At 52.6% G+C, this 21763-nt stretch overlaps 1 protein-coding gene across 1 annotated transcript; it reads right to left on the minus strand.

The window, feature by feature from the left end:
- Positions 1-938: 938 nt before the first annotated feature.
- sh3tc1 (SH3 domain and tetratricopeptide repeats 1) lies at positions 939-21533 on the minus strand. The gene is given in 23 exon segments (XM_030088363.1): positions 939-1048; positions 1051-1171; positions 1246-1442; positions 2730-2880; positions 3481-3506; positions 3509-3602; positions 3876-4026; positions 4282-4462; positions 4530-4751; positions 5032-5172; positions 5583-5744; positions 5747-6130; positions 6133-6919; positions 7011-7051; positions 8416-8546; positions 8641-8833; positions 10104-10180; positions 10279-10477; positions 13434-13499; positions 13502-13570; positions 15689-15794; positions 16342-16472; positions 21423-21533. Coding segments are annotated over 23 exon segments (3828 nt in total). The 5' UTR covers positions 21511-21533.
- Positions 21534-21763: the final 230 nt, after the last annotated feature.

Genomic DNA, 21763 nt, shown 5'->3' on the forward strand with positions numbered 1-21763 from the left:
GTGGGTGCTGGACTGTCCTTCCAGAGGACAGGGACGTCTGTCCTGTCAGCCTCTGTCTTCTTCTGTGGTGGTCTCACCGTGTCCTCCCCCCAGCAGCACCTCTGCTTCTCTGCTGCCGGACGGTGACTCGGCGCCGCCCCCTCGTGGAGGGAGCGTGTAACGCCACGCTCTGCAGAGGGGAGGAGGGGTGGCCTGGCGCCCCCGCCAGCTGCCACTGGACAGACTTGAATCAGTGCTCTAACAGCGTCAGTGTTTGGGTGCAGTGTCTGACAGAACCCGGCTGAACCCGGTCACTGCAGGCGGCGGGTTCGGGGTCTTCCCTGGAAACCCACACACAACACTGCCTGGAGTGAGCAGGAGTGAGCAGACCTGGTCCAACAGGGTCCAAGAAAGACAAAGTTTAATGACTTTCACTCACCATTCAAATATCTTGCTGTATGAATTGTTCATTTGCACGTCAGTCTCCTCACAGAGTACAGCAGGACAGCTCCAGGAATTATTCCCTTCTTGATCACGGTAATTGAACACTGATTGTTCTGTTGGGGAAACGAGGTCAACCTGGAGGTTTAAGACTGCAGAAGTAGTCTGAGTTCAACAAAGCTAGCGCTAATTTGATTTGCAGTGCAGTCCACAACCAACAGCAGCATTCAGCCTGCAGGGCTCCTCCTGCACTGGAAAGAGAGCGAAGCCTCCCCTGAGCCGGATCCCACTGTGTCCAGTCTCTACTGAGCCGGACCCGGGCCCGGGCCTGTCCAGTCTCTACTGAGCCAGACCCGGGCCTGGGCCTGTCCAGTCTCTACTGAGCCAGACCCGGGCCCCAGCCGGTCCAGTCTCTACTGAGCCAGACCCGGGCCCCAGCCTGTCCAGTCTCTACTGAGCCGGACCCGGACCCGGGCCTGTCCAGTCTCTACTGAGCCAGACCCGGGCCGGTCCAGTCTCTACTGAGCCGGGCTCTGGTGCAGCTCTGCTGAGGTGTTCAGCCTCCTCACATTCACCTCCGCTGCGAACGCCCGTGCTCGCTGGTAAAAGAAGAGGGACAGCTCCCGGCCACCAGGAGGTTGTGGTAGATGGTGGCGAGGCGCGTGCACAGCTGCAGCTGGGCCTTCTTGTTGCCCAGATCCATGGCTGCAGCCAGGGCCAGCTGGTAGTATCCAGCGGCGTCGAACGGGTCCTGCAGGCACAGGAGGGACGCTCAGCGCTCGCCGCCACGCCCACTGCCTCACGGGACGCCTCCCCACGCCTCACCTTCAGGTGGTAGAACATGATGTCTCCCAGGGTCTGGTACACGCGCACGTAGTACAGCGTCTCCTCGCCGAACTGCAGCGGCGCCGGACACAGACTCAGGGTCTTCAGGTAGTAGTGCTCGGCCATCTCGTGCTGGTCCAGACGGTGGTAGAGCGAGGCCAGGCGGTGGGAGGCCGCTCGCTCGTTCAGGCGCTCGCCTGCATGTCGGCAGAGGAAACTCGGTCTATCGCATTCACTCATTCACACAACGGCTCTGTCAGCGTCCCACAGACGGCCCGGAAGGTCCCGGCCCACTGATCAGTGCGAGTGAAGAGCTGCTTTCTGAGCAGGAGACCATTCATCCGGCGCTCACCTTTTAAGGTGAGCGCCGTGGATCCTTTTCTGTCTGAACATGGATGCCTTGCTCAGAGGTTTCAGTGGTCACCTACTTCACCTGCTCTGGTCTTCGGTTTAGACTCCTGCCAGGTTCTCAGAATTCGCTGTTCAACCCACGAAAAGCTGTCCTTTGAGAGAGCCGATGGACCGAGGCCTGACCAGACTCTGGCAGAGCCGAATCAGGCCGGAGAGTTCTGGTTTCTCTACTGTCACGAAATCATGGTCCTGCTTCAGGCCATTTTGTTAAGAGGTGCGAGGAAAATTACCTTGACTTAAATGTTTAAAAACTAAGGACATGGTCATTGATTTTAGACGGACTTCCTCCCACAGTGTCAGTGTCATCCATGGAGAGAAAACATGGAAATTATCAATAGTTATAAATATCTGGGCGCGGTGATGGATGACAAGTTAAGATTTGACATGAACACTGAGAACACTGTCAGACGTGGGCAGCAGCGGACCTACTTGTTGAGAAGGTTGAACTCTTTTAATGTGAACAAAACTCTTAAATCATTTTTACTGCTCGTTCATTGAGAGTTTACTCACATTTTCTTTTATCTGTTGGTTTCAATCCTTGTCTGTGAGGGACAAAAACAAACTGCAGAACATTGTCAAGACCTGCTCTAAAATCCCGGGTGTTAAACTGAGGGACTTGCTCTCTCTGTGGAGCAGCAGCTGCTGAGTGAAGCACACAGTATGTTGGCTCAGCCTCTTCATCCTCTGACTCCAGAGTTTATCTTGATGCCTTCTGGATGCCGGTATGATGCTCCAGCTAGGAAAACTAATCGTTTTTCAAACTCCTTTGTGCCTTCTGCAATCAAATGATTGAATTCCAGCTCCTAAATTCTTTATTGTTATTGCTTGTTTTAATATCGTTCAACCTGAGTTCCACTTGTGGCTGAACTGGACTGTCTCATGTTGTATTTACGTGTGAAACGACTCGAGATGTGCTGCAAACGAATTGTATGGGATCAATAAGTTTTCTGAATCTGAATCTGAATCTGAAAGGCTTCCTACTCTATCACCAGGACTGAAACAGAGTGAGCAGGGTACGGCTGCCGGCAGGACTCCTGGGACATGCAGCGCTGTGCTAGCTGTGCGTACCTTACCTAGCATGACACTGATGTCCAGAGCGGTGTGAGCGAACTCCAGCGCCTCCTGGTGCCGGTGGAGGCGCAGCAGGACTTCAGTCAGCTTGTTGCACAGCCTGAGCCTGGTCTGGACGCTGCCGCTCTTCACTGCCAGGGGCAGCGCTTGGTCCTGCAGGGGGGGACAGAGACGCTCAGCTGGACAGAGACGCTCAGCTGGACAGGCTGGAGGAAGGACGCTCAGCTGGACAGAGACGCTCAGCTGGACAGAGACGCTCAGCTGGACAGGCTGGAGGACAGAGAGGCTCAGCTGGACAGGCTGGAGGACAGAGAGGCTCAGCTGGACAGGCTGGAGGACAGAGAGGCTCAGCTGGACGGCTGGAGGACAGAGAGGCTCAGCTGGACAGGCTGGAGGACAGAGAGGCTCAGCTGGACAGGCTGGAGGACAGAGAGGCTCAGCTGGACAGGCTGGAGGACAGGCCTGATGGGGTTTTCGTCTATCATTAGGACCACAGGCCGATGTGGATTTATCTGAGTTTGACCCGCAGCAGACAGAGTATGAACAGAAAAGATCTGAGGCCATTAGATGAGGCTCATGTTGTCTCCACTGGACAGTGGACCGTTCACAGCGTCTTCTAACGGTGTTCACACAAGGGAAGAGAGAGTGTTCAAGGGACAAGCTGCTGCACCGAGTGTGAGGAGACAGACGGCGAGCCACTGACAGAGCCGAGTCCGAGTGGCCGATAATAACGAGCTTCCGTTCAGACCGTACCCTGTAGTAGGGGACGGCCTTCTCCGGTCCCGGCTGCTGTCGAAGAAAACGTCTCCTGCAGCTTCCAGGAACCTCAGAACAAAGCCGGTGTCTCCGGCGCTCAGAGCCACATCCTGCGCTGCCTGGAAATCATCACAAGTCACCAAAAACTGCTCATACGCACAACACCACACACTCCGGCGCTTTCATTCAAATCCTTCTAGTTTTCACTTTGGACAGTGAGACAGTTCTCAGTTCACCAGAAGATGCTTCTACTTTAATATACGCCAGACTGATACTGGACCGTATCAGTGCCGTCCTCTTGGTCATTTCTGCTGTTTCAGTGTCTCAACGTTTCATGAAGTTGTGTTCACGGCTCAGTCTGACGTCTGGTGCTGGAAGGACTGAATTCAGACCTGGATGTAGATGTCCACCAGCTCAGTCTGTCCCAGCAGGTGGTAGATCTTTCCCGCCTGCAGCCACCCATAGGCTTCCTTCTCCCTGAAGCCCAGGTCGATGAAAATACCCAGGCTGCTCTTGGTGTGGTCCAGGGCTGCCTGGTACGCCCTGAAACATCCAGACACCTCCATGAGACAAACCTGAGCATGAAAGCAGTCGCTGAAGAAGACGGCTTGTTCCTCAGGGAGGAAGGAGCTGCTGGGGAGGGAGGGGTGCTGAGCAGGGCCAGGTGGAGGGGGGGTGGACCAGGGCGGGTGTGATCCGGGGTCTGGACGGCGTTCAGGACGGAGTGCGGCGATGAACCTGTGCATGTGTGAGGGGGTCATCTCCTGCCGGGTTCAGGGTGTTGAGACGTTCCCTCACCTTTCAGTTCCCAGAGAGAGGTAGAGCCGGCTGGTGGCCTCCAGAGCCTCCCCCTCCTGTCCTCGCTCCCCGGACTGCCTCAGCAGCCGGACCTGGTGCCGGCTGTAGACGATGCTCTGAGCCGGGTCGGGACTCTCACACCCGTACAGACGGCACAGCCGCCTGGTCGCTCTGAGCTGGCCTGGTGAAGAGAACAGTCGCGGGACAGTGGAGAGAGGCCGACGGAGGTGAGCCAGTCCGTCACTCACAGTCCGCCAGGTCTGCTCTGATGGCCAGCAGCAACGCCCACTCGTAGCATCCTTTCCCATAATGCAGCTGCCGCTGCCCGACGTAGAGCCGCCCCAGCTCCAGCAGCACCGTGATGAAGTCCACGTCCTGCCGGTCCTCGCCGAGCTCAGAGAAGAGCCGCAGGGCCTCGGTCAGGTGGTGCCGGGCCAGTCCGCCGGCCCCCGCCTTCAGCCACAGCAGCCCTGGAACGCACAGAGACACCGTCACCCCGCGGTGACCCAGAGACACCAACACCCGGCGGCAACCCAGAGACACCGTCACCCCGCGGCCCGGCGGCAACCCAGAGCACCGTCATCCCGCGGCACGGCGGCCCAGAGACACCGTCACCCCGCGGCCCGGCGGCGGCCCAGAGACACCGTCACCCCGCGGCACGGCGGCGGCCCGGCGGCGGCTCGGCGGCGGCCCGGCGGCGGCCCGGCGGCGGCCCGGCGGCGGCTCGGCCCGCTCCGGAGGACGCCTCACCCAGGTTGGCCTGAGCGACAGCCCAGTTGGCCATGTCTTCATACTCCTGGCAGATGTCCACAGCAGCCCGGTAGCTCTCTGCCGCCCTCTGCAGGTCACCCAGACACCGGAGCGCCACGCCCCGCATATTGAGAACCACACCTGTTACGATGAACACATTCGCCTCAAAGGAAAGAAGTCTCAGTCTCCCAGAGATCACAGAGTTCAGCGAACCTGCAGTCTGCAGCTGTTACAGAACTGTGGTCATCTGAATTCATCCTCCAGGTTTATCAATCACTGAAAACATCTCCAGACACATAACATATAGGAAATATGAGGAAATAATAAAGATAAAATGTTCGGTGCAAGCAGAAATGATCCGAGCATGGATCTGAAGAAAATCCAAGAAAAAGACATTTTAATATCGTCAAATGTTCACTGACCCAGCAATAACAATCCTCTTTATGACTGCTCCAATACATTCTTTCTTCTGACTGGAAATTGTAAAATGTCACATGGATCAATCACCAACAGACTGGAAGTCCGCCCCGGGCCGGCTGAACGCCACTCACCTTCCTGAGGGGTGGTGCAGTGTTCTGGCAGAGATGCCAGGACACAGTCCAGGATGTCCAGAGCCAGGCCCGGCCGCTGCTCTTCGATGTGAAGCCAGGCCAGCCAGATGAGGCTGCTGTTCCTTTCTGCCACAGAGACGGAGCTGAAGCGTGAAGGGGACAGCCGCTGAGGAGACGGTGCATGAGGCTGACGGCGTGGCCGACCAGCCGCTGCTTGTGGAACAGCTGGCAGAGGGAAAACGTTAGCTGATGGTTTAACACATGGTAGCAGTCACTTCCTCCGCTCAGAGCCAGAGCTCGCTGTAAATATGGGACCAGCTGAGGACAGGTGGACAGGTCCTGCTCCATGACCCCACGGCGCGCACTGACATTGTCCAAGACGAGCAGCAGGGACAGCAGGCAGTCGGACAGCGAGGCGGAGCCAGCGAGACAAGCCCTCCTGGCTGAACTGACACTGAGGTGATGAAGCCTGAGTTTCCCATAAAACCTTCCCAGGGTCAAGAACCCCTGGCTGGGAGACACGCTCCAGGTTCTCTGAGCGCCGCCACACAGACCAGGAGTCTCTCCAGATAGGGGACCGCCTGGGCGTCCTCCGCCCGGACCCGGTGGTGCTTCGCCAGCAGGTGGCAGGCCCGCGCCTCGGCCTGCTGGTTGCGTGACAGTACAGCTTTCTTCAGCATGTACTTGAGAGCGCAGTCGTCCTCCAGGCTGTTCAGGCAGTCCGGCTCTCCCAGCAGCAGCGCAGCCAGCCGCTCCGTCACGCTCAGGAAGCTCTCGGCGTTCTTCTGCAGGAGATAGATGGCCGCCAGCTGGCAGTAGAGGCTGCTCAGCAGCCGCAGGTCCAAGAAGCCTCCTGCAGGGATGCTCAGGGACTCCTCCAAGTAAACCCGGGCCTGGCTGAACTTTGACCTCCCGGCACACAGCTTACCCAGCAGGAAGCACAGTCGGGTCTGAGGCCAGAGGAGTCGCTTCAACCGGGCTGTTTCCCTGGCAACGCTCAGAAAAGCAATCAGCTGGTCCTCGTCAGAGTGACCTTCAAAGACGGAGGAGGCGAGGAGTCCCGGCCGGAGGCGGTACAGATAGCCGAACTCCTCTCTGTACTCCGGCCCTGCCAGACAGGAGAAGAGGGGGGCCAAAAACTCTCTGCTCTTGTTTCCTTCTATAATGGGGTGCACGGTGAAGCACAGAGGTTCTGGAGTCTCATCTGAAGGAACGCCAGCACCTTTGGTCCCAGTCAGGGTCAAAGTCCCCTCCGGGGACGGGTGTGTCCTCTGTTCCAGGATCTGCTGGAGGTTTCTTTTCAGATCGGGGGGCGCGGTGTCAGCGCTGCAGAGACTCTCTGAAGGGACTGCTGCAGGAGAAGGAACATAATGCTGACTTTCAGCGGCATCCTCCCATCAGCCATCACACCAGCCCCAGCCGATACACACCTGAGCCGTTCTTCTCTGAGTCATGGTAACTGATCACGTCTGCAACGAAGCAAAGAAACATGCTGATGAGAAAACATTGTGTTCCCAGACAGATCTACTGAAAGCTTATACTGCAAATATAGCTTATTTCAAACCCAGTAAGACTTAAAAACAGATGCTGCCTCGCAACCCTGAACAGGAGAGGTACAGAAGATGAATAATGAATGAAATGAATGAATGAATGAATGAATGAATAAATGCTGTGCATTTTTAATTCACTGATTCAAATAAGAACACAGATTCAGAGGGTGCTCCACTGCAGTCACCTGCAGTAGTCACCCCAGTCGTCCAGGTACTGGAGCTGACTCTCCCAGGGAGGCTGAGGACTGTGACCCCCTACAGCTGGAGCACTTCCTCTGGTCCCCCTTTTTAAACAGGGTAAGCCCCACCCCGGTCTGCCAGTCCAGAGGCACCGTCCCCCACCGCCACGCGATGTTACACAGAACCAAGGCAGTCGCTGAAGGCACTCAGGGTGAAAGTGGTTTTCTGGCGGGATAGCTTCTGATGGTCTGACCTGCTCTCTGTTCAGAGTTCTGGGAGGATCTGGTTCTGTGTGTCCTCAGGCCTGCATTCGTTTGCAGATAAATGAGAGTAACAAGTAACAAATCAGCAAATATTTCATCATACATAAACAGCGGCTATAAAGGATGTTGTTGCGGACCCTTTCCAGTCAGTCTCAGAACAGCGTTCCTCCGTTTCTATGGCGATGAATGACGAGCAGTAGAGCGCCACAGCCGTAGATGGTTTCTCTCTTTCTGTGTCCACGAACGTGTATGTCAACAGGAGTGTGTGTGTGTGTGTGTGTGTGTAGGTGGATACAGATCCGGGTCAGAACATTCCTGTACAACATCTTTGAGGTGACTTCAGTGTGGACAGAGGCATCACGGTAAAACTGGCGACTGTCCAATATAAAGAGTCAAATATCTCACAGCGTTAGCACTGGTTTACGGAAACGTTTGAGAAAGGAAGATTATTGTCATTTCCTGTTCCTGGACGCAAATCAACAGATGAAGTTTGGTGCTGATATGTCAGACTGTGCGAGGCTGGCTGGACCACGCTGCAGGGACTACATGAGCAGTGCTGTGGACTGGGTGGAGGGTGCAGAGCCAGTGTGTTTACAGCTGCTGGACTGCTGGGATTTGGCTGTAAACACATTAAAATCTTCACTGATTTCATTGATTCACACCTCTACTGAAATCAGCTTGATTGAAATATACTTCAGGCATCAAACACTGAGATGTGATAGAAATGTGATTAATTACTTGCAATCAATTAATTACAATCGCAACATTAGTGAAAACATGAAAATGTTTTTCCATCTTACTGATGAAGGAAACGCAGAGCCAGAGTTTACATTTTCTCACCTAGTTTGTGTTTCTGACCCGTATCATTCAAAGACCTTTTCTTCAATATGGCGACTGTCTCCGCTACGACCGTCTCCTGGTCCTGTCTGGACATCATCCATTCTTCTCCATCCAAACAGATATCTGCTGAACTGCAATGAAGACAGAGAGAGTGAAAGAGCAGTATGGCCATGCTCTCACTTTCCGGTGACTCGGCGAGTTTAGTTCCCGTGGAATCACACTTACTCCTGAGTTTCAGGTGACGGTTCTACCGAACTGGTCTTGACCAGGCCCACTTCTCCGGTGTCCTTCCTCCCCATGAACCAATCGAAACAAGACACCAGAAATCCAACGATGACGATGCGATCGCCAGACACCAGGCTCAGCTCGTCTGGGCCCTCAGAGTCATACTCCTGCGTCGCCACACAGGCCCCTGTGGCTGGAGAGAGACCAGGACCCATCAGCAGTACCACTGAGCTGTTTAAGACCAGGACATCCACACGGTCGCAGAGATCAAGAAAGTAATGAAAACCATGTGAGGGGATCACACAGACCGCCAGACAGGACAGAACCCGCTGGCCAAGCTGGGGACCATGATCAGACAGGGTTCTGCAGGGGTTCTGACCCAGAACAGGGCTGCAGAGGAGTGTTCTGACATCCAGAGGGAGCCACCTGCTGAAAACATACATCTTCCTGGATTCTCCACCAGGTTTCTCCTCTCTGAGTCTGGTTCTGCAGGAAGTCTTCTCTGAGTCTGGTTCTGCAGGAAGTCTTCTCTGAGTCTGGTTCTGCAGGAAGTCTTCTCTGAGTCTGGTTCTACAGGAAGTCTCCTCTGAGTCTGGTTCTACAGGAAGTCTCCTCTGAGTCTGGTTCTACAGGAAGTCTCCTCTGAGTCTGGTTCTACAGGAAGTCTCCGCTGAGTCTGGTTCTACAGGAAGTCTTCTCTGAGTCTGGTTCTACAGGAAGTCTCCTCTGAGTCTGGTTCTACAGGAAGTCTCCTCTGGGTCTGGTTCTACAGGAAGTCTCCTCTGAGTCTGGTTCTACAGGAAGTCTCCTCTGAGTCTGGCTCTACAGGAAGTCTCCTCTGGGTCTGGCTCTACAGGAAGTCTCCTCTGAGTCTGGTTCTACAGGAAGTCTCCTCTGGGTCTGGCTCTACAGGAAGTCTCCTCTGAGTCTGGCTCTACAGGAAGTCTCCTCTGGGTCTGGCTCTACAGGAAGTCTCCTCTGAGTCTGGCTCTACAGGAAGTCTCCTCTGGGTCTGGCTCTACAGGAAGTCTCCTCTGAGTCTGGCTCTACAGGAAGTCTCCTCTGGGTCTGGCTCTACAGGAAGTCTCCTCTGGGTCTGGCTCTACAGGAAGTCTCCTCTGAGTCTGGCTCTACAGGAAGTCTCCTCTGGGTCTGGCTCTACAGGAAGTCTCCTCTGAGTCTGGCTCTACAGGAAGTCTCCTCTGGGTCTGGCTCTACAGGAAGTCTCCTCTGAGTCTGGCTCTACAGGAAGTCTCCTCTGGGTCTGGCTCTACAGGAAGTCTCCTCTGAGTCTGGCTCTACAGGAAGTGTCCTCCTCTGAGTCTGGTTTTTCAAAGTAAAGGTAAGTTCTTGTGGTGTTGCTACAGAAATGAAATAACTCTTGTTTGTTTGTGTTTTCACTAAATGAGATCCTAGAGCTGTAAAACTGCAGAGAGAGCAGCGGGTCCAGCCACAGCACTCACCAAACTGCAGCGGGAAGCCACAGGAGGGCTTCCCATCCCCGACCAGGATGCTGTCTGGACAGGACTTGAGGAACCACCTGAGGACAGACGGCACCATGTGGTCACAGCAGCAGATTTCTCCAGTTTTCTTCCTGCTCGTGGTCGGTGGGGGAGGGGGGGGGGGGGTGAGACTCACTGATGGAAGGGAGTGACGGGCTCCACGGCGGGGCTGGGTGCAGTACCTCGAGCCCCATCAGCCAGGCACAGCACGGTCCAGCCTGAGCCCAGGAAGGGGGGCTCGAACAGGGCGATCTCCCCCTGCTCCAGGTACAGGTCTCCTCCAGAGGTGGAGCTGTCAAACATCTGATTGGAGCTACAGCTGGCAAACCACGAGCCTGAGGCCAAGCAGAGCAGATGAACCACGTGTCCCAACAAAACATCCACATGTTCTGAAGATTTGATGTCGGGACAGGAATCTAAATATTACCAGGATTTTTATAATGCAGGCAGTGACACTGGTGAACTGACTGCTTCTTATGATTCACAGCATGTTCTAAACTTACAGTCACTCTAAAACTGTGACTGTCAACATGTGTTCCTGTTTCAGAGTATCTGCAGTCACGTGACCCGGAAGTTGGCAACCGGAGGACCGCCGCCATGTTGGAGTGAAAACAACCAGTGATACTCGCTGTCATGCATGGAGAGTAGTGCACGTTTGGTGTTCTTTAACGTTGAAAATGTGGACTGATAAGGAGAGCAGGGATGTTGTTGTGTTGTCAGATCAAGTGGACAATCTGGACGTAACACACAAAGACCGGTACCGGGAGAAACTACGGATTTCAGGCTGCAGCAGGACCCATACCTGAAGCCACCCGCCTGTTCCAGCCATGCACGGCTGAGACTCAAGAACCCCTCGATCTGGAGAACGCCAACATTTACTCTTCTCTAATGGACAGTTCTGCGTACTCAGAAGCAGCGATGAAGGCGAAAAGAGCCTGGATTCATACAAGTATTCTGTTTCCAGCTTTGTGGGGCTCTGGGACAACACGGAACGTTCTAGCAAAGTCTACGGCGTAGAGCTGCTAGCTTACATGTCAGAGTTAAACTCCAGGCCAACATGGACTTGTTCATCATGGAATCATTTGACCTGTTCGGCCCGGCGGACCCTGTACAGGTGTCGAGCCAAAAACTGACTGCCTGCCGAAAAACTGGGTTAGGGTTAGGGTTAGACCTAACCTCTGAAAGCAGAGGAGATCAGCTGATCACTGATCAGAGGGATGGTCAGTGTCACTCCTCATCACTCAGTTACAGGGAGCGGTCACTTTGTGCAAGCATGCCCAAAAGTGACTGCGCCCTGTAACTGAGGGATGTCTGTTGATATAATGGTTTGTGTGTGTAATTGTAAAAAGACACTCTTAGAACTATTCAGAAGAATACTTTATGAAACATTCTAGGGATGCAAATTATCGAGTAATTCATTAATCGATAGTTTTTCATCTTATCGATCGATTATCGATTAATTGATAAGCGGCAATTTTTCTGCGAAGCTGAATTTCCCTCTGAATCAATCTGTTCATTTCTACAAAATGCTGTCTTTCTTATGAAAGAGAAAATGCAAATCATTTTACTTAACAAAAGATTTATTCTTAACAGCAGCGAACAACACATTCACAAATGGAACAATGCATTAACAAGGCTAATTTAAGGCTTGAATTAGAAGAAACACAATAGAACAAGAATGAAGGTGACTGTAACTTGAAATAATTAGTGCACGGTCTCTTATTTAGCAGTATAATAAAATACATAAATTCTGAAAAGAAATGAAGACATAGGACTATTAGCACCATTATATATTTTACATTAAAATACAGGCTGCCTGTAAACGACTAAAAACATCCCTGAGAATAATGGAGCGCCCATAAAGAAAACAAAAACATCCGTACCATGGTGGTCCTCACTGCAAAGTGTGAGACTTATCTATTTTTGTTTAAAAATATGTGCACTTCATTCCCTCTAAACCCCTGCCCCTCAATTACAGGTTCAAAACGCAATTACTTGCAAGTCATTTATTTTAATCGAGCAATTTCTTATCACAATTAATCGATAATCGATTAATTGTTTGCATCCCTAAAACATTCGTACAGCGTATGGGCAGTGGAGACACACAGAAACACGTCGGTGCGAGTTCCCGTGGGCGTCACTTTTCTCGGGGGCAGTCATTTCTTGGCAGGCAGTCAAGTGACTAAAATGCTGTGAGGATGATTTCTTTCAATTGTGTCTCAAACCAGAAGCCTCAATCTCATGACTGAACGCCCAGCTGCACTTTGACCACCGAGTGTTTGTTTTACTTTAAAATCCAGATGCAACAATCCCCCACGCCCCCCTCCCCCGCCTCCAGACACAGAACGCTCCAGAACCAGATCCGTCTGCTCCAACAAGCTGGGTCTCTATGAAACTAGAAAATCTACACTTTAAGAGACACCAGAATCTCCTCTGAGCCGACCGCCTCCCGTCAGCGGCAAAACAAACCAGAACCCAGTTTCACGTTTCACAGCAGCACCTCAGATCATGTTTCTCACACTTCTTCACCAAACCTCAAAGCTCTTCACTCCAAACACAGCATGTTTTATTTCCTTACTGTTTTGTGGTCATTTCCATCCATTCACGCTCCTCTGACCAAAATTAGTCACATAATCCTCTAGAATAGTGAAAGAGCGTCATACGCCCCAATGTTTGTTTTCACTCCAACATGGCGGCGACTACCCGCCGTGCATTGCGAGGCCGGGTGTGTGACGTCAGCTGCAAATGGAGTCCAATCATTCCAGTGCTTCCAGAGTTCACACTCCAGAACAGTAGAGGGCGATAATGCCTTTTAAACTTAAAAACACTGCCCTGTGTGGACAGAAAAGACCTGTTTGTTGGTATAACTGATGGTGGCGAGGCACGGCGAGCGGCAGGGTTCATGTCCTTTTCACCACTCATTTTCAGTGACTTTTCCAAGACTTCTCCATAACTTTTCACCAAGTTTCCATGAGCAAAACACGGCTTCACTCTCCACCGAAATGCATTTTTTTTCCCAGTATACAAACATAAGGAGCTTCTCAATAAGAAACTATAAGCTGTATTTAAATACAAATATTTGCAGTGCATTTCCATCTGCTCATTTTAAACAATTTCATAATTGTTCATTTGCAGCAAGATAATGTGTCATAAAAATAATAGAGTGTTAACTGCTGTTTACCATTTTGTATATTATATATTAGACAACGAAGGCTTTAGAGATAAATGTGCACATTCTCATAAACCTGAACTGCTGAAATACAGAGACAGTTCTGAACACCCCCCTCCTACCTTCCTGCATCAGGATGCCTTTGTAGAAGAGGTCCAGAGTTTCTTCTTCTATGGAAACCTGCATCATGACTCTTCTGAAGAACTGAGCCAAAATGTTTGATCGAACAGCAGATCCTCCAAACAGTGACCCAGAAACCCTGAAGGACACGAGTGTGGGCACAAACACCACTTGAACACACACTCAGATGAATTCCAGGCTGAAATACCGGACTGCAGGACAGAGGCTGGTGTTTTACTGTACACCTCAACCCCTTTCAGTCAGAAATCAGTCCAGGAGGCAGAAAACGAACTAAACCGTCCAGGAGACAACGCCACAGCAACGCTGGAAGGCTTCAGTCAGGAGGTTAAGACAGATAGATGGTGGAAAGTGAAGCAGGAGGTCAGATACAAGACAAAAGAACAACTCCTCCACCTCAATGACCACATTCATTCATTCATTATGATTAATAGTTCTGTTTTAAAATCAAGCAACGCCGAGCAGCCGTATAAGTAACAAATACGGTTCTCTGCACCAAATAATGATTTAGCTTGATTAGCTTGATTTTCAAAGGATTTTCAAAACATAAAAAAGATTTTCTGACCCCAACAAAAACCAGAGAATGGCACAATCTGGGTTGTTCAGAAAAGAAAAAGAAATTATGAAAATCAAACAGAAGTTGGTGTTAAATGGGGGTTGGGGAGGGGGGGGGGGGGGGGGGACATCAAATTCAACTGATGTCTAGACACACATATGCATACAGTGTGGTCCGTAATGACAGTGATTCAAGGTACAAGGCAGTGAGCTGTCACTTACTGTATGTACATCTGAGCACAAGTGTGCAACAGCAGAAAGCAACACAAATGATCTTAATTCATCTGTCTGAGGGTCAGGGAGGCAGCTGTCCCGGCCCCCAGGCGCAGGCCGTGGCCCCCAGGGTTCCCCCCAACCCACGGCTGCTGAGCCGTGGGGCTATGAGCAGACCCACACCAGACCACCGCCTCCACCAGGGGCAACACCAGACCACCGCCTCTACCAGGGGCAACACCAGACCACCGCCTCTACCAGGGGCAACACCAGACCACTGCCTCTACCAGGGGCAACACCAGAAACCCACACCAGACCACCGCCTCTACCATGAGCAACTCCAGACCACCGCCTCTACCAGGGGCAACACCAGAAACCCACACCAGACCACCGCCTCCCATGAGCAACACCAGACCACCACCTCTACCAGGGCAACACCAGACCACCGCCTCTACCAGGGGCAACACCAGAAACCACACCAGACCACCGCCTCTACCAGGGGCAACACCAGACCACCACCTCTACCAGGGGCAACACCAGAAACCCACACAGACCACCGCCTCTACCATGAGCACCAGACCACCGCCTCTACCAGGGGCAACACCAGACCACCGCCTCTACCAGGGGCAACACCAGAAACCCACACCAGACCACGCCTCTACCATGAGCAAACACCAGACCGCCTCTACCAGGGGCAACACCAGACCACCGCCTCTACCAGGGGCAAACCAGACCACCGCCTCTACCATGAGCAACTCCAGACCACCGCCTCTACCAGGGGCAACACCAGAAACCCACACCAGACCACCGCCTCTACCATGAGCAACACCAGACCACCGCCTCTACCATGAGCAACACCAGACCACTGCCTCTACCTCGGGATTACAGTCAGGTGGGCACCAATCCAAGTCGGCCCCGGCCAACTCAGCCGCCTCCGGGATACAGTCAAGTCGGCATCAAGCCAAGTCGGCCTCGCGGGAGGGGGGGGGGGGGGCTCTCAAGTGGCCGAGTTGGTCGGTGCCGACTAGACTGTAAGCTGCTTACCAACTCGGCCAAAAGCCTCTTTTTTTAAAATCACGATGCGGCTGCGGCGCGATGATTTGCAGTTTTTTTCGTGCACCACTTCTCCTCATGTAGCAGGCGGAGACTGGAGGACAAACTGTGTGATGATGGAGACTGACAGGTTAGAGGTGGAGAATGGACCTGGAGCTTCATGTTTGACGTTCTGATTGAACCGAGTAGCTTAGCTACGAGCGCGCGGCGTGAGCGGCTGTCTGGTCATGTGACCACATCACGTGACCATGTAACTGTGCAAATCGTCGCGTTGCAGCCAGCATCAGCTCCAGGAGTTGGCAGAAAGAGAAAGAGTGCGGGGTGTTCTCTATGAACTTCAGTTTTGGTTCGTGGACATCACTCAGAGGTGTGTTACAGTGTGAAAGCAGCTCTGGCTGTGCTCTGGATCTGCTCCTACCTGTTGTATAATATGTGGTGAACTTCCATATCTCCTCATATGACTTAAAAGTCACAGAAATGACTTTGTCCTCGCTGTTGATGGTGACCAGCTGAGCCTCCAGTTCCTGTATAAAGAGGAAACGTAAAGGCCACGGTCAGGTCCAAGAAAACGAAGTGAGAGTACTGTCAAGGTCCAGTCTGTCTTGTCCTGAATCCATGTGGATTAGGACAAGAGTGGAACTAATGGATTCAGGACAAGACAGACTAAAGTGGATCCTTTAGTTTCTCACCCTGCCTGTGTCTCCCATCGTCCTGCTGTCCCTGTCCGTCCCCGGCTCCCTGTCATTAGTCTGTTTCTGAGATCCTTGGAGTTCAGCTCCTTCTGTTCCTGCCTCTGGTTTTTGGAACTCTGTTCTGGACTTGGACCCTGTCTATGGATGACCCCCATCTGGACTTGTTTTCCTAATCAACACCTGTTTGTGCCGCTTGATCTGCTCCAGTCTGGATCTGGGTTCAGCCGCTCCTCTGGAGAGGATTCTATTGTAGACCGACTGATGTTCAGTTGGAGTTCTGCCACAGGCCGATATGGCAGAAACAGAGACGTGTGTGTGTGTGGTGTGTGTGTGTGGTGTGTGTGTGTGTGTGTGTGTGTGTGTGTGTGAGCTCTCATACCGTGAGCAGAGTGTTGAGCTTGGTGCTGTCAGCCTTCAGAAATCTGAGTTTCCCCGTCAGCATTTCCTGCAACTCCTCATCTGCAGGAAGACGATCTGGACCTGTGACCAAATCCAGCAGCACAGGCACAGCTGAGCGCACACACACACACACACACACACCACACCACACACACACACATACCACACACACACACACCACACACACACACACACACACACACCACACACACACACACTTTTAATCTGCAGCAGTGGCTGAATCAGTTTCACATAAAGTCTTTCAGTCATTTCAAAGCAACAAGGAGCCAGACCAGCACAGATCAGTCCACTGCAGCAGAGCTCTGACAGGAACCACAGCACGGATCAGTCCACTGCAGCAGAGCTCTGACAGGAACCACAGCACGGATCAGTCCACTGCAGCAGAGCTCTGACAGGAACCACAGCACGGATCAGTCCACTGCAGCAGAGCTCTGACAGGAACCACAGCACGGATCAGTCCACTGCAGCAGAGCTCTGACAGGAACCACAGCACGGATCAGTCCACTGCAGCATGGCCGTCTGCTAACTTTAGAGCAGAAGGGAAAACCCTTCTAACCACCAGGCTCCATCATTAAAGAGCTGTTGGGGGATGTATTGGACATAGTAAGTAAGTAAGTAAGTAAAGTTTATTTATATAGCACCTTTCACAGACACAAAGCCACAAGGTGCTTCACAGCATACATAAATAAGACAACAATTAAATACACATACATAAATAAGCAGCACTAAAAATGTGATCAAAACAGGCCCGAAAAACTAAGCAAATGCTTGAGAGAATAAAAAGTTTTAAGTTGTGACTTAAAAGTGTCAACAGTCACAACTGATCGAAGAGAGAGCGGGAGATCGTTCCAGAGCCTGGGAGCAACGGCCTGGAATGATCGGGCTCCTCTGGTCTTAAAGCGGGTACGCGGCACCTTTAAGAGATTCTGGTCCGCAGACCTTAAAGCCCTCGCAGGGGAGTAAGGCTGGAGCAGATCGCGAATATAAGAGGGAGCTGGTCGTGCAAGGCCCGAAAGGTTAAAACCAAAATCTTAAAGTTAACTCTATAAGAGCTGGCAGCCAATGAAGCTCCTTCAGAATGGGAGAATGCGGGTCCATCTGTTAGTGCGGGTCAAGATTCTTGCTGCAGAGTTTTGCACAAGTTGCAGCCTCGAAAGCTCCTTCTTATTCAGGCATGAGAACAAGCTGTTGCAGTAGTCTAAGCGCGAAGAGACAAAAGCATGAATGATGAGCTCTAAATCACTGAATGAGACCATTTTCCTAAGTTTAGAGATTTTTCTCAATTGAAAGAAACAGTTCTCGTCAGCTGCTTGCAGTGCTCCGCCAGAGACATGTCTTTATCAAAGAAAACACCCAGGTTTCTAAGACTGGATTTGGCAGACTGCCCGAGGTCACCAAGGTACTGTTTGATCCCTGGAATTGAGACATCAGGGGCGAAGAGAGTGTTTCAGTTTTGTCTGCGTTAAGTTGGAGAGAATTTTCGCTGAGCCATTGTTTTATTTCTGCCAAGCAGTGGAAAAAGGAATCCAGCTTCTGTATCCCATCTGACTTGAAAGAGCAGTAGAGCTGGATGTCATCAGCGTACAAGTGGTAAGAGACATCCTTAAACCTTTGGATTATGTTACCCAGGGGGAGCAGATACAATAGAAATAAAATAGGGCCCAGGACGGAGCCCTGAGGCACCCCACTTGCCAGATTCATGGACTCTGATTTAACCTGGTTTATAGACACACAAAGCTGCGTCCAGACAGATATGAAGTGAACCACTGGAGAACCGACCCCGACAGTCCCACATGGTCCCTCAGTCTACATAGCAGGACCTGGTGGTCAACAGTGTCGAACGCTGAGGACAGATCCAGGAGAACTAGGACGGTGCAACTGCCCGAATCGGCAGACATCATTATGTCGCTGGACACTTTTAGTAGGGCTGTTTCTGTGGGGTGGTGCTGACGGAAGCCAGATTGGAATTTGTCGAAGAGGTTGTATTGGTCGAGGTAGGAAGACAGCTGATTGCAGACCACCTTCTCAAGGATCTTTGACAGAAGTGGCAGCTTAGAGATGGGCCTATAACTATTTCGGTCTGCTGGGTCTAAACCTCCTTTTTTTAGAAGAGGCTCCACAATGGCGAGCTTGAAGGCATATGAGGGAGAGGGATGGAAGAGTGATGGAGAAGTGATATGAGTGATGGAGGAGGGATGGAGGAGAGATAGAAGTGATGCAGGGGGGTGGAGGAGGGTGGAGGAGCTGCAGGACACTGCAGGGGACAGAGTTTTCTCCTTGTCTCTTGATCCAGCTAACAGGACTCAGTGTGATTTCAGGTGTGAATACGACGGACTGGTGAAGGATGCAGTGACGATCTGGAGCAGCTGTCTGTTCACTGAACATTTCACTCAGCTGGGGTTCAGATAGCAAAGAATAAAGCATTAAAGTCAAGCTATAATTTAAGTTTGTGAAAGTTTGTTTGTGTCCTTCAATTTGAATCTATGGTTAGATTTAATGTCAGGACCGATCAACAGGAGAATAACGCTCCCGAAAAACCTGGACCATAAAGTCAGTCAAGCAATGTGAAACGATTCAGTCACTAACCGCCAAGTTTAATAAATGACAGGAGACGGGCTCCTGGGGTCAAGGTGTGAAGCTTTTTCAGCCTTTCACATGACTCTTGGGCCTTGTCAGCTGAGTTTTACAGTTTTAGCTTCCCATGAGTCTGAACCGGCAGGAGGAATGAAAAGCAGACTTCAGCCTGATGGTCAAGAGTACACAACTGATTCAACCTGAAAAACATCAAGAAGCATATTTAAAAAAGACCGAGATCACTGCAAAAGTAGGGGCAGTGAGAACATGCAAACCTCTGCAAGAAAAAGCTCAAAGCTTCATATCCTTAAAGGCAAGAGGGCCAACCACTGCTCCACTGCGCGGCTCAGGATGGAGGAAAGGCTGCCGGTCTGATCATTACAGTCTCTGTTCCACCTGCCCTTCCTGCAGCCCCAGAGCACCATGGAGACCCAGGCTGGGTCCCACACCCCAGGTTGGGAGCCAGTGGGCTGAAGTAGGGCTTCCGGTTCTCAGCAGGGAAAGGTTTGCAGTCAGAGGTCTGAAGCTTCCTGTCTGACTGATCTCAGCCTTCCAGTGACCGGGTGTTGATGGAAGGCGGCTGAATGTGGTGGTCATTAACATGTCACGGTTCAGAAGCCGCGCCCACTGAGGTCCAACACGTAGAGGAGGAACCTTGTCTCGGGGTGTCCACCTCCTCCTCGCTATTCCGCGGTCCGTTAACTGAGCCCTGAAGTATTGATTATTTCCAACAGAGAGGCTGACACTCGTCACACACACTGTTCGCTTTGACCACGTCTCAGAGCCAGACTCCAGACCCGGGCCCGGTCTGCTCCCAGAGAGGTCCGTCCCACTGAGACACACCCGGGACTGGGTCCGGACCCGGTGAACCCAGATTGTACCGGAACCGAGAACCAATACTGCTGTCTCCTCCGTCCTGCCCCAGTGGACGCTCTGCTGGAGACACCAGGAGACAGTCCAGGACCAGTCCAGGACGCAGTCCAGGAGACAGTCCAGGAGCTCCAAGAGACAGTCCAGGAGACAGTCCAGGAGGCAGTCCAGTAGACAGTCCAGGAGACAGTCCAGGAGACAGTCCAGGAGGCAGTCCAGTAGACAGTCCAGGAGACAGTCCAGGAGACAGTCCAGGAGGAGTCCAGGAGACAGTCCAGGAGACAGTCCAGGAGGCAGTCCAGGAGACAGTCCAGGAGACAGTCCAGGAGACAGTCGAGGCAGTCCAGGAGACAGTCCAGGAGGCAGTCCAGGAGACAGTCCAGGAGACAGAGCTGATATTTCTGTCTCTTTGAAGGAAGCCAGCTTGTGAGGACCCGTCCATCTGAAGGAGGAGTGGCAGACTGGCTCCATACAGCTGTGAACATCTGGGTGGGGTTCCAGCCTGCCACGGTCCCAGGAAGGAGCCAGGACTCACCTGGCTGTGGTGTGTGAGGCGTTCAGGCTGCTCAGGTCTGTGAGGCGTTCAGGTGTGTGAGGCGTTCAGGTGTTCAGGCGTTCAGGTGTGTGAGGCGTTCAGGTGTTCAGGCGTTCAGGTGTGTGAGGCGTTGGGGTGTGTGAGGCGTTCAGGTGTTCAGGCGTTCAGGTCTGTGAGGCGTTCAGGTGTTCAGGCGTTCAGGTGTGTGAGGCGTTCAGGTGTGTGAGGCGTTCAGGCGTTCAGGTGTGTGAGGCGTTGGGGTGTGTGAGGCGTTCAGTGTGTGAGGTGTTCAGGTGTGTGAGGCGTTCAAGCGTTCAGGTGTTCAGGCGTTCAGGTGTGTGAGGTGTTGGGGTGTGTGAGGCGTTCAGGTGTGTGAGGCGTTGGGGTGTGTGAGGCGTTCAGGTGTGTGAGGCGTTCAGGTGTGTGAGGCGTTCAGGTGTGTGAGGCGTTGGGGTGTGTGAGGTGTTCAGGTGTGTGAGGTGTTCAGGCGTTCAGGTGTTCAGGCGTTCAGGTGTGTGAGGCGTTCAGGTGTTCAGGTGTTCAGGCGTTCAGGTGTGTGAGGCGTTCAGGTGTGTGTGAGGCGTTGGGGTGTGTGAGGTGTTCAGGGTGTGAGGTGTTCAGGCGTTCAGGTGTTCAGGCGTTCAGGTGTGTGAGGTGTTCAGGCGTTCAGGTGTTCAGGCGTTCAGGTGTGTGAGGCGTTGGGGGTTGTGAGGCGTTCAGGTGTGTGAGGCGTTCAGGTGCTCAGCAGTGGGGAGTTTCAGCCGTCCAGCTCTGCCAGCGTCAGACGTCCTCACTCATGCTGAGCTGTCCTGGGGGAGCGAGGGCTGCTGAAGCTCCTGCATTCAGACTGAAGGACGTTCTAAGAGCAGAGGTTCTGTGCTGAATGAGCCTCAAGCCGTTGAGATCAGAACCTTGACCCTCATTTCATTTTCAGTTCTCTTTGCTTTGCTGTTGTTCACTAAACACTTCTTTGCTGTCAAATCAACACATGGGCTATGAGGAAATAACTGAAACCACACACACACACACACACACACACACACACACACACACACTCTTACCTGCCCGGTGCCGCTGCTGCTGGCCGTCTGCAGACAGCTTCCTCCGGTGACCGGAGCTCTGGGAGTCACGCTTCCCCCGGGCCGACATGTCTGCTGAGAGAGCCCTGCTGCCAGTGCAGTCGCCCGACGGAGCAGCTGCTCCACCCTCTGGACGGCAGCTCCACCCTCTGGACGGCAGCTCCCCTCTGGACGGCTGCTCCACCCTCTGGACAGCAGCAGCTCCACCCTCTGGACGGCTGCTCCACCCTCTGGACGGCAGCTCCACCCTCTGGACAGCAGCAGCTCCACCTCGGACAGCAGCAGCTCCACCCTCTGGACAGCAGCAGCACCCTCTGGACGGC

Source organism: Salarias fasciatus, chromosome 3 (assembly GCF_902148845.1).
Source record: "Salarias fasciatus chromosome 3, fSalaFa1.1, whole genome shotgun sequence".
In the NCBI taxonomy this organism is placed as follows: domain Eukaryota; kingdom Metazoa; phylum Chordata; class Actinopteri; order Blenniiformes; family Blenniidae; genus Salarias; species Salarias fasciatus.